This window comes from Macaca thibetana, chromosome 1, assembly GCF_024542745.1.
Source record: "Macaca thibetana thibetana isolate TM-01 chromosome 1, ASM2454274v1, whole genome shotgun sequence".
NCBI classification, from domain to species: domain Eukaryota; kingdom Metazoa; phylum Chordata; class Mammalia; order Primates; family Cercopithecidae; genus Macaca; species Macaca thibetana.
Window position 1 is genome coordinate 85223590 of NC_065578.1, and position 19957 is coordinate 85243546.

A 19957-nucleotide genomic window follows, 5' to 3' on the forward strand; every position below is an offset into this window, starting at 1 on the left:
TCTGCTTCCTACCCCCCCCCTTTTTTTTTTTTTAAAGTCAGGTAGGTTTACTTCTGCTCTCCATTCCAGTGTTCATTTTGCACCTCTTGCACAGAATCTCTCATTCCTCGGCTCTACTTGGCCTAATCCAACCAATCTGACTAAAATCCCAACTTCTCTATTTTCTCAGAAAAATGACCATACAGATTATCCTCTCCTCTGAACTTCTTCCTACTCATTTATCATATGTTGCCTAGTTATTGTGCTTTTTACCTTTTCACTTTTGAAGGACTCATGTTTCCAGAGAATTACAAGTTCCTAACAAAAAGAAGACCATGTTTTAATTTTGTTTCTGAGTCACTGCTTAAACACAGTACCCTGCCCATTGTACAATCTCAATAAATATTTCTTAGCTGACTAAATTCTACCTGGAGAATAAATGTCTTATATAAGAAATCTGTGTATAAAATCTTGGTATAGCCTATATAGAATGTAAACCTTCAGGCCTGGGTCAAAGTAATCTTAGAAAACTGTGTAGAGTTACACACCTCCCTCTTACCAAGTTAGCTTACCTCTCTACAGATAAATACATGACATATTTTAATAATTCAGTGCAAGAACTATTTCCACATATTATGCAACATAATCCAAATAGTAAGCTTTCTATAAAAACTTATCAGGTCTGCTATGCAAGAGACAATAACAGCCTCTTTTAGTATCCCTAATTCCATAGCCAAAGTAAAAACACAAACCTTTATAGCAACAAATTATTCCTCTGCTTACTGGAGAATAGACAATATTTATTTGCTACTCTTACCTTCTGCAGTAAGCAGCAAAGGATCTGGTTTTGCTAATGATATGGGATTCTTGAAAGCAGATTCCCAAATTGTGTAGCTCTCAAAAAGGCTTACTGATGTATGTTCTGTAGCTTAATACAAATATACAGACACATATAAATCCACAATCAGTAGAACTATAATTAACACAAGTTTCCATTCCTACTTTGAGGTTTTTAGTGAACTGGCAGAAAATGAACAGAAAATAAAAGCCTTCTTTATTGCTGTGCCAAATTGCTCTGGAAAGAGCCCAAATTGTTTGCAAATAGGGTAACTATGTATTTCAAATACAGTGCACATGATTTTCTTGATGACCACATTGTAAAGCCTCAACAGAGCTTTAGCAATTTTTATCATTCCCATTTTCCAAACAAGACATGTATATAAAAATGAAAGAAGTTTCAAGATGTTTGCTTTTACGATACAGTACACCCAGCTAAAGAAACACATCATGTTAACAGGGTCAGTATGTTTGGTTGTTTTTTCCCTCTGTTTCTAGAAACAATTTCAAGGAAAATGAGAAGGACCAAGAAGATAGACAAAACCAGATCCTCCTCAATCTACAGAACAGAAAATTATATTATAATTTTCCTGTTCTTTTGATAAAATCATCCCAGGATATTCTTTTAAAATTCAGTGATGTGTATAACATCAATTAGTCTCATGATGTTGGTACTAATGACTCTATGAACTCATGTTTATTGAATAAACCTAGATATTGGTTGAATTTCCAGTGGGTAGTAATTACTACCATTGTTGTTCATTAAAATGTCTAGCCTTCAAGTCTTTTGCCCCAGTTTTGACATTCTAATTTTAAGACTAAAAGAAGTAGTGAGAAGAAAGTTCTAAAGATCACCGTTACAAAAGAAAATTAAATAGGTCATTTGGCTTTCTTCAGTTCTCTGACACTTAAACTTCAAGAGAAACAAAATTCCCAAACTGAAGAGAATTTTGAAAGTTCTCTGGTTCTTCACCTAGTATGATATGCACACTTAAAGAGGATGTGGAGAAATAGGAACACTTTTACACTGTTGGTGGGATTGTAAACTAGTTCAACCATTATGGAAAACAGTATGGCGATTCCTCAAGGATCTAGAACTAGATGTACCATATGACCCAGCCATCCCATTACTGGGTATATACCCAAAGGATTATAAATTATGCTGCTATAAAGACACATGCAGACGTATGTTTATTGCAGCACTATTCACAATAGCAAAGACTTGGAATCAACCCAAATGTCCATCAGTGACAGATTGGATTAAGAAAATGTGGCACATATACACCATGGAATACTATGCAGCCATCAAAAAGGATGAGTTTGTGTCCTTTGTAGGGACATGGATGCAGCTGGAAACCATCATTCTTAGCAAACTATCACAAGAACAGAAAACCAAACACCGCATGTTCTCACTCGTAGGTGGGAACTGAACAATGAGATCACTTGGACTCGGGAAAGGGAACATCACACACCGGGGCCTATCATGGGGAGGGGGGAGAGGGGAGGGATTGCATTGGGAGTTATACCTGATGTAAATGACGAGTTGATGGGTGCAGCACACCAACATGGCACAAGTATACATATGTAACAAACCTGCATGTTATGCACATGTACCCTACAACTTAAAGTATAATAATAATAAATAGGCCGGGCGCGGTGGCTCAAGCCTGTAATCCCAGCACTTTGGGAGGCCGAGGCGGGCGGATCACAAGGTCAGGAGATCGAGACCACAGTGAAACCCCGTCTCTACTAAAAATACAAAAAATTAGCCGGGCGCGGTGGCGGGCGCCTGTAGTCCCAGCTACTCAGGAGGCTGAGGCAGGAGAATGGCGGGAACCCGGGAGGCGGAGCTTGCAGTGAGCCGGGATCGCGCCACTGCACTCCAGCCTGGGCGACAGAGCGAGACTCCGTCTCAAAAAAAAAAAAAAAAAAAGAAAGAAAATAATAATAATAATAAATAAATTAAAAAAAAAAAAACGTTAAGTTCTATTATTACTTCCACCTGAAGTACGTATTTTCCAATTTCCCAGGAGAGACACTATTGTTCAATTATCTAGGCTCTCAGAGCACTTCACTAACTCTTTTATATGGAACTTCTTATATTTTTTCTTCTTATTATTTTTTATCTCTCCCACTAAATTATAACCTCATCTGGAGGAAGGAAGAGAGTTTAGAAATCTTTATAATCCCACATTTATTACTTGATCTAACACAGAAGAAACTCAATAATGCTTGAATAAATAAGTTATTGAATGACAGGATAAATAAATGTATTTATATGATGTATAAAGTTCAAGTTCCTATTTATGTACCAGGTGAAGGGCTAAAGTTGGCAGGAAAAATCCTCAACTCCATTCTCTACACTATTTGTCTCTCTCAACTTCCTTCATGCTTCTATTTCTGCTTTTCAGCCTGGTTTACTATGAACTATTAATTATTTCTACCTCCAGATGTCAAATGGGTACCTCAAACTAAATATAACCAGAATCAAATTTCTTATCATCCCCATCCTCCAAAACTGTTCCTCTTCCTGGGTCGCCTATTTAAGTTCAATGACATCAGCAACCCAAGTCAAAGACTGCTTTATCTTTGACTTCTCTTTCTTCCATCACTTTATGTTAATCAGTTACCTAGTTGTTTTGTTTTTATTTCCAAAACAGCTTTTAACTAAAGTCATTCAACTAATCATCCATTCAACCACTATTCACTGAGTTATTTATATGTGCTATCCATATTATTCTAGTTTTTATGACGTATATAAAATCAATTAATCTTTTCTCTCAAAAAGGTTACAGTCTAATAGACAGATAAGCACATCAGAAGTTATAATACATAAAGATAAGTGCTTGATAGATTTTTTTTCAGCAATATAGGAAAAGCATATCTCAATTAGATTTGGGAGGAACAGAAAAAGCTTCCTGGACATGTTACATGTGATGTGTAGGTATTAGCTAGATGAAGAAGGGCACAGGAATATATATATCCAGACAAAAAGAATGGCATGTAAGAAGCTGTGAGATTTGCGTAAGCAGGGCATGGTTTGGCACTCTAAATAGTTTGGCTAAAGTGATGCTTTTGGAAGAGTGATGGTGGATATGACTGTATAACTATACAATTATAGAGAGAGGGTTTTATCATAAAGAACGTTGTATAAAGAGTAAAAAAAGTACGAGCCTTAACATGGGAGTTGTGGAGGTCACGAAGGATTTATGCAAAAGAGTGACATGATGAGATCTATACTTTAAAAGATTATTCCATCTGCAGCTTGAAGGTAGATAGGAAGAAATGCCAGATTAGAGGCAGGAAGAACAACTACTGGAGGACTACTACACTATCCTGGCGAAAAATAAAGGGTGCCTAACTACAAGATTGGCAGTGAGAATGATTTTAAGGGTAAAGGGGAAATTTCTATCAAAGGAGAAATTGGGATAAAGGTGATAATAGATGGCATGAGGTCATTGAAGAGTCAGGAGAGGATGTGATGCAAAACATATGTGGAACTTGAAGAGGTGAGTGAATACTTCTATGGAGACAGAAAGGAAGGGGAAAAGATCCCTGCATATAGGTATAAGTTTGTAGGTGGCAGGTGGGGTTGCCTGATAAACTACAGGATGCTCAGTTAAATTTGAAATTCAGATCAACAACAAATAACTTCTATTATAAATATTTTCCAAATATAGCACCTCCATCTTTTCACAAGTTTCTTTTTCCTGAATGCCATCCATCCCACTTGTCTGCTTCACAAATTCCTACTCACTCATGTAGGCTCAAGTGCTATCTTCCCTGCAAAACATAATTTGACTTCCCTGACCCTGTGCTTTCACAGTATTGCTGATTATATATTATTCATTATGATTATTATTAAGGTTTTCCTGAATATCTTTCTCTAGATTTAAGTTTCTTGAAAACAGGGAACAGGACTCTTTTTTTTTTCTTGAAAATAGGAATCTTTGTAGCCTTATGGTCTAGCACAATGGCTGCCATGAGAGGCAGCCAATATCTGCTGAATGAATGTCCTGTTTCAAATCTTTATTATTTATTGCCTACTTTCCCTGTCTTCAGTTTCTCCCCTCTTGAAACCATCCTCCAAACTGGCATAAGAGGTATCTTTTAAAAATATAACCATCGAAGATACTTCACTACTCAAATATATTTGATTACTTCATGATGCCCGTCTGATAAAGTAGAAACTCTTCAGCATGGTACTGAATGCTCTATTTAAGTTAATATCAAAGCTAAGGGTATAAAAGCTCAGACTTTGGAATCATATCTGGGTTAGAATTCTGGCTATGTAGCTTAAAGTTATGTGACTGAGTGAATAGCTTAATCATCTGTAAAATAGGAATAACTACCTCATAATGCTGTTGCCAAAATTAAATGACATAATAACTATAAATGAGATAATGTCTATAAAGCATTTACTAGAGTACTGTGCTGCTCAACATTAAGAACACTAACAAATATGGCTATTATCAAGATCCTTTCCAGCTTCATCTCCTGTCATTTTGTCTCTCTCTGCTCCCATTGATACCTCCATAGCAGCTACATTTCACAACTTGCCAGTTCTCCCAACTTCAGGCTATTTCATCCTTACATGTGAATTCATAATGCTTTATTTGCTTACAATGCCCATTCCACATCAGCTTGCATGGCAAATTGTGGTATTTAAAATTTTGCTAAGGATATTTCCTAGTATACACACAAAACAGTAAATTTGTGTATATACCATAGTGTTAAACAAAATCTGTGCTGGGAAAAGGTCTAGAATGTTGCTTTAAAATGGTTAGATTAAAAGCATTGTTGAAATAATAAATTAGTATGTGAGTCTTCAAGATGAGTTTTAATAATGGTAACAAGCTAATAATTGTGGTTTCACTTGTAAGTTGAAAATGCTTAGGTTTCTTCAGGTATTTTGTGCTATGTAAAGGTTCATGGACACCATAGGCTTTCTTTTATTTTAATGAGTGGATATCTTATGTCCCTAAAGGGTTTTAGTGGTCAGGAAATTCTCATCCATTTATTTATATTCAGCCATTTATACGCTATGGCTTTTTAGAGTTTTTTCCCCAATCTCTTCCAAAAAAACCCTTCTGGGTGATTTTGCAAATATTGTCACCCTTAATCTCAGTTCATACCAAATTAGAAAAATCATTTGCAACTATCTGAAACCTAAAGTTTATTAAATGTACCTGAGATAGCTTAAAAATATCCAGAAATGTTCTGATATTTCTAAAATATTTTCCCATTTATTGAGAATCAGGATCTCTAGATAACCATAATTATTTAGTCTCTCTCTTCTTCTTCTTCTTAATTTTACCTTTGGTCCTTCAGGGCCGTTTTGTCCAGGAATCCCAATATCTCCTGGAAAACCCTAGAGAATATAAAAATGTAGAGAGTTTATTCTGCAGAAAATTACTTTAAATCCATTTATCATATAAAATTCTCTTTGCTATTCCCCCATACCCAGTTAAAGCAATTTATACTCCTCAAAAATTCAATATTGAAGATTAAGTTAGGCAGTTGTTTAACACTGGAATATAAAACTTACAAAGTATACTAAAATAGAATTTACTTCATCAGTTATTCACAAACAATCCTGAGGCCCTCTAGTTCAGTTAAAGAGAGTAGAAGTCTTAGTCCAAAATTATCCACAATGTGGAAATAAGGCAAAAAGGTATATGACATATTCTTTCAACATCATATGGGATATAGGGCTACCAAAGATTAGGTGAACGTACTTTGTTGGACTCATTGTTTACTAACTACACATTAATGTATAGATTTTGTTAGGTAGAGATGCAAACAACTTCTCTCTGATAAAAAAAAAAAAAAAAAAAAAAAAAAACCCAGCACCCAAAATTATGGCTTAATATACAGGATTAATCAGTTTTGTATCTAACTAAACTATCTTATTCTAACATCCCCATATTTAATTGTCTATAAATACTGAAGTCCTCAAAGGCTCTACGAACCATTATCTTACAGGTTCCATCATTAATTAATAAGTTGAATAAAATTTTTGACCTGTGTTTACTTTAAATTTGCATGAGAATAATGATTTTACTTTTTTGGAAATTATATTAGCAGTCTAAAATACTTGGCTCAAGAAATGAGAAACAAAACAAAAAGAAATGGATTACAGTGTTAAATACAATCTGTGCTGGAAAAAGGCCTACAATGTTGCTTTAAAAGTATCAGATTAAAATTCTTGCTGAAATAGAGTGTGATTCGTCAAATTATGATTCAATAATTGTAATAAGCTAGTAACTGTGTTTTCATTTTATTGATTTTGTCATAGGTTACTTTCCACTGACATTAGTGAAGGAAAAAAGTAAAAGTATAAGAATCAGCATCTTTAAAAGTAAATAAAGCTGAAATTAAAATGTGAACATCCACAAGAAAAGGTAGTTCAGTGAAGGGATAAGTTGTAACGGGAATAAAAAATATGAAGTAAGATGGAACAGCAAGGTTGTTTCTGGGATATTCATTCTGGAAAGAAAAACTAATAAGAAGACATAAGATATAATAAGAAGACTGGATACCAATGTATCCAGTCTGGATTAGGACATGAATGCCTCAACTCAGATTTAAAGCTTGGGTTCTGTGAGGAAAAATATAATTTGGGGACATTTCTGACAAAAGAAAAAGCAGTGGCAACAGAAAGATAATCACAAGATCAGATTTCTGAATGTTCTGGAATAGTTTAATACAGATATGTTTAATAGAAACTTGTTGATTGCTTTACTAATCAAAGAAAGTCAGGCTCACCTATGCTATTATTTGTATATAAGGCAATTTTTTAAAACCTAGATTCTTTTCCTGATAATTTTACACCCTTTCTCTAGAACACACCCTTTGTTAGTGTGTTTTTTTTTTTGGGGGGGGGGATTTCTTGTGGACTTGAATCAAGACACTTCTAGTTCCTGCTGTAACACTAGCTAGTCTAAAATTGAACTTATTACCTTCTCCATTATGTTCCTCCCTCATCCTCTGTTCACTATTTGAGTGAATGTCACCTTGAGGTAATCCACCAGTTTCTAAGCCAAAAATCATATGCTTTGAATATTTTCATATTTTTGATATAGTCTGAATACTTATTTTTCCCTCTCCACCACCACCATCACCACCACCACCTTCCAATCATTTACTAAGCCCCATGCATTACATCTCCTAATTCGCTGTCGGTCTGAGCCACTTTTCTACAAACTTCCCTCCACAACCCTAGGGCAAGTCACTTTCTCTGTTTTCCTGTTACTTATTCATGTTCCTATCCCCTGTAAAATGCATCTTCACTCTATAGTCAGACTGATCATTCTATGGAATCTGAGCATGCCTCTTTGTTATTGGCCTCAGAATAGAATCCAAATTCTTTAATACACAGTTCACGGGGTTGCTCGTGATTCGGTGGTCTCTATTTATCTCTCTTCTTTACCCTCTTCCACCCAGCACTTCAGTCACTGAACAATTTTCATATTCTCATAATATACACTCTCTTTCACTTCTGGGTTTTTGTATATACTGTTTCCCCCACCTTGAATAATGTTCCCTTAAGTTTCCTCACCTAGAACACTTATGTTTGAACTAGAAGACTGAATAATATTTTCATTACAAACTTTTATTTGACTTCCATACCTTGAATTAGGTTGCTTCTATGAACTCTCACACCATCCTGGGGCCTAAAAAGGTCCCTTAATGTAGTGTTTTAGCTTGTTTTGTTTTCCTAATCAGATTGTAAACTCTTTGAGTGCAGTTTTATGTTATTCACTTCCATATTCTCTGCAACCAATACAACGCCTGATACACAGTAAGTGCTTAAAAAATGCTTTGTTGTTGTTGCTGCTGTTGAATGACTGATTTGTTTTTCTTTTCTTCTTTTTTTTTTTTTTAAAGAAAGTACATGTTTCATGGCTAGTTTTAGCCCCTCAGTACTGGTTTTCAGTCAATTTAGAGCATTTATTCATAGCATCTGCACGGATAAATTAATAAACCCTGTCCATCCTCCAGATAAGCCTGGAACACGCTATCACAGCGGTCCCCAACCTTTTTGGCACCAGTTTCATGGAAGACAGTTTTTCCATAACATTGGGGTGTGGAGGATAGTTTCAGGATGAAACTGTTCTGCTTCAGATCATCAGGCATTAAGACTCTCACAAGAAGCATGCAGCCTAGATCCCTCACATGTGCAGCTCGTAACAGGGTTTGTGCTCCTATGAGACTCTAATGCTGCCACCGATCTGACAGGAGGTGAAGCTCAGGCAGTGATGCTTGCTCACCTGCCACTCACTTTCTGCTGTGCAGCCCAGTTCCTAACAGGCCACAAACCAGTACAGGTCCACAGCCCAGGCGTTGGGGGTCCCTGCAATATCATGCCAGAAAGCAAGAAAGCTATCAAGGTATCAAAACTAGAGTCATATTAAAAACACTTAGTAGGTGATTGAAGAGGATCCCCTCAGCCAGATATGGGACTATATGAACTTCAACAAGGATAAGAACTACAATGGATTGAAAAACATCAAATATGTTTAAATTTATAAGTTCATAATGACACAACAAAAACTGTCCACATTCAAAGATGAAAGGAGGCTAACTCATTATCTTGAAACATGGTAAACAAAGGTGAAGAATCAAGCATTTATTCTGCCTTAGTGTACCACTAGTAATCAAATAGTAGATGAGGGGATGTATTCCAGCCAGTAAGTGAAAAAGAAATAAGAGGATTAAAAAAATCTCCATTTTGCAATGCCACAAATAATCTAATTGATCTAGGCGCTGAGCATCAACTATTACTAACATCATACACACATAAAGAGATCATCAGACATTATGTGCTTCCTGAAAAAAGAACAGAATACCACTGATTGTCTTGCCAAAAACAAACCTGAATATGACAAGGTCTCTATATGTGACTACCAATTTGCAGGAAACACACAGGACCAAGAAACAAGCAGAACTACACCATGAGACTATAAAAGCAAAATCCAGACCGTGGGAAACTCTACAGATCAAATGATTGGGGAGCTTCGACAACTAAATTTTAAGGGGGAAAACAGGGAATAGAGAGAGAACTTGTAGAGTGAAAGACATAGCAAATAAAACAAATAAGCCTAAACTATAGTTTTTAAAGATGCATACTTTTGTGATAAACTATGTTTTAAAAAGGAGGACTGCTTACTTTTGGGAGGCGAGCTGGGCTTGTGGTTTCATGGGGCACATAATGGCTTCGGTAGTTATGGCAGTTTTACTCTTGACCTGTGTGGTAGTTACAAGAGTCTGTCTTATAATTGTTTGTGATTTACATTTGTTTTGTATAGTTTTATGTGTCTATGTTTTACTTTACAATAAAATGGTAAGAAAAAAATTGTTGGGGTGACTTCTGGGTAAACATGCAATGCTGAATACATGTGTGAATCTCTGCCCCTTAAGACTTCATTAAAGTATCAGTGGAGAAATATTAAAAAGACAAAGTGGTAAGGTCAAGGATAATAGAAGAAAAAGATGTCAACACAGCTGATCTCATAGTATAGTCATACAAGCTGAATATTTAAAAATTAAAACCTTATTGAAAAGCTAACAAATATATAAGCACAAATTATTAAAAGGAGGAGATTTTTATTTCCTTCCCACATAGGAGAGTTCAGAACCTTGGCCAAATAAACTTTTCATTATTTTAAAAATTCATACCTAGGTTACTACCAAGTAGAGATCTTGCCTTTTAAATAATACATTTCAATGTTAAAACCAGAGTTAACTATCAACTGAACTTGAATGATAACATATAAATAAAGGAAACCTTTTTTTTAAACACATGAATTTAGTGCTCAAAATGTAATCAAATGACATGGACATCTTTGCCAAGTACCAAAATTTCAGAAAGCTTACAGATTGAAAGATAAAAAGTACATCATCAGAGTCCATACTTTTCATTTTTAGAAGCTACATTAGCATGAAACGATACAGGAAGAAAAGTAAAAACAAAAATCTGATAAAGATGCTCTAATTCATTTTTATAAATTTAAAATAATTTAGAAAACATTAATCAGTCCAAACATTTTCTCTCACAATGTGTTTTACTACCTCAGTTAAGTCATCCCATCACAATTTAAAATATAATACCTTAGTGAAGGAAAGGAACAGCAGTCTGGCTTCTGGTGCCTCTTAATGGAACTAGTCTGACCACCAATTTTTACCAAGAAGCAGAAAAAAGAAGTAGTTTTAAAAATAATAAGTGAAAATATGTCTTCTGTTTTCAGACCCTTCACATCTGTTTGCTATACTGAGAAGAGTGACTCAGCATTCTCTCCAGTAAAAACAAAGTTTTATTATTCTATAATCACTAGAGGCTGGAGACTAATTCACATGCATTTTTTTTAAAGCAAAACCTGGGAACCGAAGCACTAGCAGATTCCATTAGTTTCCTGGGAAATCATAAAAGTAAAATATTATCATTCTTATTTGGCAGTAGCCAGAAGCTTGGAAGCTAGAGTGTCCTAATAGAATATATTATATTATGTGCACATACATTGAGCACTTTAATAGTTTTCCAATAGAAGTGTTAAAGTCTCTGTTTTCTATTCAAATATATAGTCCCTCAAGTTAAAAAATGGTAAGTGGATAAACTTATACACTTATACACAAACTAATTACAGTATATCCATAAAATGAACAGCTCGGATGTGGCAACCTAAACAAATCTCAAATGTCTTATGCTAAGTGAAAGAAGCCAGATTAAAAAAAGAGTACACACTATATAAGTCAGTTTATATAAAGACTTTAGAAAATTCCAATTAATTTAGAGTGACAAAAAGCAGATCGGAAGTGGCATGGAAAGCGAGAAGACAAGAGGGACAAAAATAAGGTATTATATATAATGTGAACAAATAAATTACTGGGTTTGACAGATATGTTCATTATCTTGATCTTGGTGATGGTTTCACAGGTTATAAATATGTCAAAAATTATCAAATTGTAAAATTTAAATATAGGCAGTTTATTATATGTCAATTATGCCTCAAAAAGCCTGTAAAAAGAAAGGTATTTAGTACTGGGTATTTTAGATAATCATATGCTTTGTGGTAGGCAACATTTTTTAAGGGTTTAAAGATCTTTAGAGAGAATATATAATTACTTGAACTAGTTTTCAGATAAAATCAGTGTTGCTCAGATTTTGGCTTGTTTTAGAGGTAATAACATGTTAAATTATAATAACAGCTTTAAAACAAATTATATATTTTGGAAAATTGAAACTTTTCTGATATTTTGCAAGGTAGCTTTAAGATACCCTGTTGTTACAGATAAGAGTGACACTTGGACCGTTTAACTCTCATGGAAAATTTCAATTATTGATTTAATATCCACTGTGCTTTAAATATACAAGAACACAGCACAGTTTGGCTTAAACGTATCTTCTGAGTAGTTTATAAGTCTGAACAAAGTAGAGATGAATATAGCCCTTGGAAAAACAATCATTAAAAAAGGCTAAAAGATAAAATTAATAAAGGCAACATGTAAATTATGAATTCTCGAGGGCAAAGTTATGCAAAGCCTTGGCTAGTGTTGTGAATGTATAGTACATTCAATAAACATTTGATGGTCTGAATTGATGACCAAATTAAAAATAAATTCTATTTGAATAATAACTTCTTCAGTTAGGCAGTTTCAAAGTTATCCTGAAAAAAGAACCAGCCTAGCTTCTAAAGACAGGACTGAAATTTTACATATTGAAATAAGTAAGAATGTATCCAGAGGGAGAGAGGTTTTGTAAGAGGTTTTGTAAGATAATTTGGTCTGAGACAAGGATCCAGCTTACAGTCACAAGATTTTATTTTCTAACATTTATGGAAGCACATGTCATGTCAGTAATATGATGAGTCCAGGTAGGAAAGTAATAATAAAAAAGAAAAACATTAAAATAGCCTTTACCAAGTGAGAATAACCTATCCAAAAGTCAATGCCAAAAAAAATTTCAAAAGGCAAATGTAATACATTCACTTTCCCAGTAATCTATAGAAACTAAACTTTAGCACTGGGAGGCATGCAAACTGCAAATGAAGGAACTATTCTGTCTTCTGAGGAAACCACAAGCAGAAAATACAGTTTCTTGAAAATGCAAAATAATCCATCTAGGTATCTGTCTCTCCTTCATTTTCTTTTGCTGTTTTAGATCTAAAAGCCATGAAAACCAGGTATTTTCCATCATGATACTGCTGAGAAATTTAGTGATTATTGCTATTCACATATTTTCCCTTCTGTAATTCTATATATTTGAGCAGAAAATATAGCACAGATCAATTCCATATGTGCAGCATCCTGAAAACTCAACAGAGAAAATCCACAAAACTACAATGACAATAAAATTCCTTATGACAAAATGTACATTCTGTGTTCCAAATAAGACTTTTGTTTAGATAGTATTTACAGTATTTTTTTAAAGAGATTGAGTCTTGCTCTGTCAATCAAGCTGGAATGATTGATTGACAGTGGCATGATCACAGATGTGCGCCAACATGTTCAGCTAATTAAAAAAATTTTTTTTTTCTTTTTTTTTAGAGATGTGGTCTCATTTTGTTGCCCAGGCTGGTCTTGAACTCCTGGCCTCAAGTGATACTCTTGCTTCAGACTCCCAAGTAGCTAAGATTAGAGATACAAGCGATCTGTGCCCAGATGTTCACAGTATTTTTACTATTGCTTTTAAAGGAAACTACAAAGTCAACTGGAAAGTGTACTTTTAGTCTAAAGTCCACATAAAATTATAGTTAAGTTATAATTCAAAAATCAACTATTCTGGCCATTATTTGATATTTAGGTTTGGATAATCTATAGTGACAAAAAGCAGATCCCCCCATGGTAGCCTGAGGAGGAAGGGGAAAGGAGAGGCAGAAAATGATTACAAATGTAAACAAGAAAATTGGGGGGTTTGATGGGTGTGTTCACTATCCTGATTTTGTTAATTGATATGGTTTGGGTCTGTGTCCCTGCCCAAATCTCATGTCAAATTGTAATCCCCAGTGTTGGAGGTGGGGCCTGGTGGGAGGTGACTGAATCATGGGGTCAGATTTCACCCTCAGTGTTGCTCTCATGATACTGAGTGCCTGCAAGATTTGGTTGTTTAAAAGTGTGTGGCACCTCTCCCTCTCTCTCTTCCTTCTGCTCTGGCCATGTAAGATGTGTCTGCTTCCCCTTCACCTTCCACCATGATTGTTAAGTCTCCTGGGGCCTCCCCAGCCATGTTTCCTGTACAGACTATAGAACCGTGAGCCAGTTAAACCTCTTTTCTTCATAAATTACTCAGTCTCAGGTATTTCTTTATAGCAGTGCAAGAACAGACGAATACAGTGATGGTTTTACAATTTATACATATGTCAAAAATTATCACATTTTACCACATGTAACTATTACATGTTAACTGCACCTCTGTAAAGCTGTAACTAAAAAAGGTAATTGGTATTAGGTGTTTTAGATGTTCCTTTTTGGTAGGCAACAGTTGGTAATAATTTGAAGATCTTTAGAGAGAAAATAGAAATTATTCATTGAACTTGTCCCCAGATAAAAATCAGTGGAGCTCAGATTTTGAATTGTTTGAAAGTAACAGCATAACCATTATTTAATGCATATTTTTGGCTAAGTATAATTTTAGGTACTCAATATCTATATATCTGTCTCAGAATTCTTATAAATATCTTAAGTAAAGAATATCAACTCAGCTAGGCACGGTGGCTCATGCCTGTAATCCTAGCACTTTGGGAGGCCAAGGTGGGTGGATTACCTGAGGTCAGGAGTTTGAGATCAGCCTGACCAACATGGCGAAACCCTGTCTCTGCTAAAAATACAAAAAAATTAGCCGGGCATGGTGGTGGGTTCCTGTAGTCCCAGCAACTCGGGAGGCTAAGGCAGGAGAACTGCTAGAACCCTGGGGGCGGAGGTTGCAGTGAACTGAGATGGTGCCACTGCACTCCAGCCTGGACGACAGAGGGAGACTCCATCTCAAAAACAAAAAAGAGTTTAAATTAACTTAGTCAAGAGATAGTTACTATGTATCAGGCACTGTTCTTGGCACTGATCATATACTAGAAAACAAACAAAAAAATTCCTTGGCTTCATAGAAAGCATATTCTAGAGACTCTTTATCTCAAAGATCTTCTCCCTTTCTATGTGTGTATGTTTGCAGCATGGAGTGGGAAGTTAGGTGATTAAAAAAGATTTACACTGTTATGAGGAACTGGCATGTCTCAATTACCTACTTTTGTTCTAGATACACAGCTACGGGTCCAGGGCCACTCTATGTTGTTTCACATTCTCTTTTTCTTCAAATGGGATATCTTGTTTTCTTTCTTTCTTTACTATCTATACTGGTTAGTAGAAATGTAGACATATTTAGGCCTCATTGAAAAGAATGCACCTTATCCTGAGAACTTGGCCTTAGAGATGTAAGCAATAATTGGCCAGTACCTTGGGGTACCTTCTTTTGGAGAAACGACAGTGCTTTTTCAGCTGTGTAGGTGCCTGCACTGTTAGGCAAAGGCATGTTTAAAACTGTATAAGTGGCAAGAGGGTATAAGTAGATATTGGGCACTAAAGATGTGAAATGTAGAAGACATTTCTTCAATCTGCTAAAAATCTCTTTGGGGAAATATTATTCCCCATTTCTCAGTCCACGTACTCTGTTCTCCATCCCAGTTTCCAGGAGTGGGAAAATGACCTAAATCTTGCAAATTACAGTATTCCTATTCCATTGCTATTGCAATTGATTGAAAGATGATCATGTGGGCCGGGCGTGGTGGCTCACACCTTTAATCCCAGCACTTTGGGAGGCCAAGGCAGGCAGATCACGAGGTCAGGAGTTCGAGATCTCCTGGCCAACATGATGAAACCCCATCTCTACTAAAAATACAAAAATTAGCTGGGTGTCGTGACATGTGCCAGTAGTCCCAACTACTCGGAGGCTGAGGCAGGAGAATCGCTTGAACCTGGGAGGCAGTGGTTGCAGTGAGCTGAGATTGTGCCACTGCACTCCAGCCTCATGACAGAAAAAGAAAAAAAGATGATTATGTGGTCAAATCCTGATTGGCTGGAGTCTCCTAACAATTTTTGCTAGAGATACAAGGAAAAAAAGAGTGCTTTCTTTTTGCTTAGATTACTAACTCTGAGGGCAACAGAAGCCTAGAATTGCCAATGACCACTTTTTCCACAACGTGTTCCTGTGAATGTAGCCAACAGAGAAATGCCAGGATAAGATTTACAGAGTGTCTTGGTTATATTCATCAAGTTCCTGTACCTAGCCAAATCTCTAGACACATATACTGCTGGACTTCCTGATTATATTATCCAATTCTGATTTTTTTTTTTTTTTTTTTTTTTTTTTTACTTAAAACTGTTCAAACTGAGTTTCTTCCACTTTCCATGGAAAGAGGCCTCACTGAAACATTGGACTATTTGCAGTTCTTTACATACAACTAGCTTCTTCACACATCTGTGCTTTTACAAATGCTGTTTCCTCTGGAGGGAATGCCCTTGCCCTCTGTTTCTACTTGATAAATCCATACTATTTCTTCAAGTCACTGCTCAAACACCCATGTACTCCATGCCACTGGTTTTTGTATCACGTAACTTGTTACCAACTCAAATGTAACATGATCTATGAAAACTTTCACGATGCACCTTAGTCAGAATCAGCAGCAGATTATTTTGTATCTGTACAGAACTCTGTTAATATGGCTAGTTAGCACTATTCATATTGTACTATAACTAAGGGCATGTTTCTCTATTCCAATGGAATGTAAGCTCATGCAGGAAAAGGAATGTATCTGACCCATTTTTGTACCTCCAATGTTTAACTTCACATGTCACTGGAAGATAATTCTTCTTGGTCCCTTCCATTTCCACACATTCTGCAAATGAGGTATTGACTTCGCATTATTCCAGTCACTCTCTTCAGAGATTTTTGCATTGCTTCCTGAAGCAAAGGGCAGGAAGGAATGCTTACCGTCCAAGATAACAGAGATAATATCTCTCTGGAATACATTATCTTTTCTGACTGCCCATTATAAAAGATTTAGTCTCCTTAAACTTCAGATTCCTCTTATGTAATGCAACCTACCACATATGCAAGCATCATCTAGCCCTCTTCTTGTCACCCTATGGGGAGTGGGGCTCAATGAATCAATGCAAAAATGTTGATACTCTGAAAAGTGCTTTTGCCAAGAGTAATAAACTATCTTTTGTCATTGTTCTAGGAGGTTGTGTCTTTTGCCAGAATCATTGAAACTGTCAGACTAACTTGTTGGCTTGCAAACAGAATAAAATCTCAGATTCTGACAGTTTTGGTGATGAAGATGGGATACTGATAGAGACATAGCTTTCTGGAGGAGGAAGTATTAGGGCCTCACAGATGATTAACATGATTTGAGAGAAGTCCATGGGAAATTGCAATGAATATGTCAACCAAATACATGGTCAACAAGCAATAAATGGTCCTCCACTTTATTGCCTGTTTAGAGGACGTACTGGGAGAGACAGCTTCAGACCAAGTACAGGGAAATAAGTTCAAAGACAGTTGCCGTAGTTGTCCCTAACTCTCTTCTGGGCAGAAAGGCTTCCCATCAATCTGGTGAGCAGTTTCAGGTTTGCAACATTGTAACAACTAGTACTAAGATTCCAGCTGGGGGCAGTGGCTCATATCTGTAGTCCCAGCACTTCCGGAGGCTGAGGTGGGTGGACGGGCGGATAGCTTGACCATCCTGGGTAACACAATGAAAACCCATCTCTACAAAAATAAAAATTAAAAAACTTAGCTGGGTAGTGGTAGTGCATACCTGTGGTTCTAGCTATTTGAGAGGTTGAGGTGGGAGGACTGCTTGAGGCTAGGAGGTTGCAGCTGCAGTGGCCATGATCACGCCACTGCACTCTAGCCTGGGTGGGCAACAGAACAGGACCTTGTCTCAATAAAATAAAATAAAGTAAAATAAAATTAAAAAATAGAAAAGAAAAGAAAAGAAAAAGAAAGATTCATCCTGAGTAGGCAGAAGATTCTATCTCCTTATAGACAATAGTTACAGAGACTCCCATCTACAGTGAGTATAAAAGGATGAAAATTTGTGACCAGTATGAGCAAAAACCAGGCAATGCAATAGAACTTTGGCTGGTTCACCTGGGAGATGAGAGAGGGGTCTCATATTTTTTCACAACACAAGAATTGCAACATTAGCCCAGATTACCTAACCACTGAATATGCTGCCTCTGACACTGCTTGAAATAAAAGGTTTTAACAATTTGATGCCAACCTACTTTTACAATCTATTTGTCACTCTGTGCCAACACATAAAAAACCTGTATCAGCCAGCCAGTGTCACCTACTCCCGTAAATCCACTATGCATATACCCTAGGTCTCTTGGCTCTGCTTATGTGGTTCACTGTGCTTGGAATGCCCTGCCCTGTTCCTGCGATTTATTAATAAACAATCTAATTCAAGGTCTGTCGTTTCTATAAACCCTTCCATCTTTTCTATGAACCCTTCTCTATCCTTTCATTTTATGTAAATCTATCTCTACTAACACTGAACTATAACAACTCCTTAATTCTCATATGATACCTTCACCATTACCTAACAGTTTACATATAGATTTTGTTCTTCCCAACTAGACTAAATCTTCCCAAATTATCAATTACATTTTATTTTTAATATATCTTACAGTGATTACTAGGCACATATTTGCACATAGTAGAAACCTAATACTTTTTAAATTGACTGACTTAATCACATGTACTCTTTCAGCATGACTTAAGCGACAATTAAAAACATGAAATTTATCATCCAAATCCAAGTCATAAAAGATATCAAAGAAGTAAATCATTTGGGTGAAGGGAATCCATTACATTCTAATCAATTAATATAGCTGGCCACAGTCTAGGTTATTCCAGTTAAGTCCACTGAAGTACTAAAAATGAAGTTTAAAAGCATGCTTTTACTTGATATAGCCAGAGTTTTGAAACTCACTTTAGTCTTTGTCTCTAATGAAGACCACCCTGATGGAAAAAGAGGACCCACTGCTTGGCCACTTCTGGCACTGCTGTGATTAGTGGTCTTGATTCATTTTTGTCATAAACAACTGGCCCCATATACCAAGTACATCATCCAAAATTCAAATATTTGGCAATCTCTGTAGCCCAGGGGGCTTAACAGCTGAATCAACAAACATTCTAACCATCCTGCTACCATATAAGAAGGTGCTCTGCTGCCAGAACTGACAGGACACTTGGGGTTAGTGCTCAAAACTGATACTACTATGATTAAAGAAATAGAAAGGATTCCTGTAGAGCATTTCCCATATGTTTTTATTAAAAGCAGGAAAAAAAGTATGGAAAAAATAAATCTTATGTATTAAGGCAAGTGATGTTTTATCTTGGAACACCTCTAATATTTACAATTCTGTGAAAAGCTAAATGCACAGATCTTTTCACTTCATTGTTACAGCATATGCAAGTATCATCACTGTCACATTGCCTAGAATAAGTAAAACATTACGAAGAGAAAGAAAGCTTTGAAGTGGTTTGAAATCACATTTGCTCAGCTGGTCTTTAATGATGAACAGTTCTCTTCAATGCCAATGGCAAATAGCATTTACAACAAAAACTTCAGAGTACTTTGCTTTCACCAACTCTTATGAAGATTTGAGTTTCCTAACCAAAAGTCACTAGCAAGAAATGGTGGTCAGTCCTGTCCTGCCTTTTTAGTTGAGTAGATGACCGTTTGCATGGTATGATTAAGTTGAGAGGTATAAAAGTTTCTAGTCATCCATAAGTTTTTCCCTGCTCACTAAATGACACCCTAAATTCTTTGATTAATGACATTTTGCATTAGTTTCAGGTTTCTGTTCATTGCTAAAATGCAAATATTCTTAAAATAGGAATACATTGCTGTTAGCTCATAATCATTTACTGCTGGGAGTGAAATATATTCATCAGGGTCTTTCCATGAAAACAGGCTTTGATGGGAAGGGCAAATTTTAGGGGAAAAAAAGAGCACACCGATTGTTTGAGATGGAAAAGAACTCATGCCCAAGGGGGTAAATACACACACACACACACACACACACACACACAAAGGAGAGACTAAGAGCCTCAGGAAAAAATAAAATTCTTCAACTA

At 36.1% G+C, this 19957-nt stretch overlaps 1 protein-coding gene across 4 annotated transcripts in view; it reads right to left on the reverse strand.

The window, feature by feature from the left end:
- Window positions 1-19957, reverse strand: part of COL24A1 (collagen type XXIV alpha 1 chain) — a 392042-nt gene that overhangs the window by 222694 nt on the left and 149391 nt on the right. For all 4 annotated transcript variants that reach the window (XR_007721823.1, XM_050772561.1, XM_050772480.1 and 1 more), the window contains exon 21: window positions 6134-6187. Coding sequence is in view for 3 of the 4 variants with exons in the window: in XM_050772561.1 (XP_050628518.1) it covers window positions 6134-6187 (54 nt within the window). In the remaining variant the exon portion in view is untranslated. The remainder of the gene's footprint in view (window positions 1-6133; window positions 6188-19957) is intronic.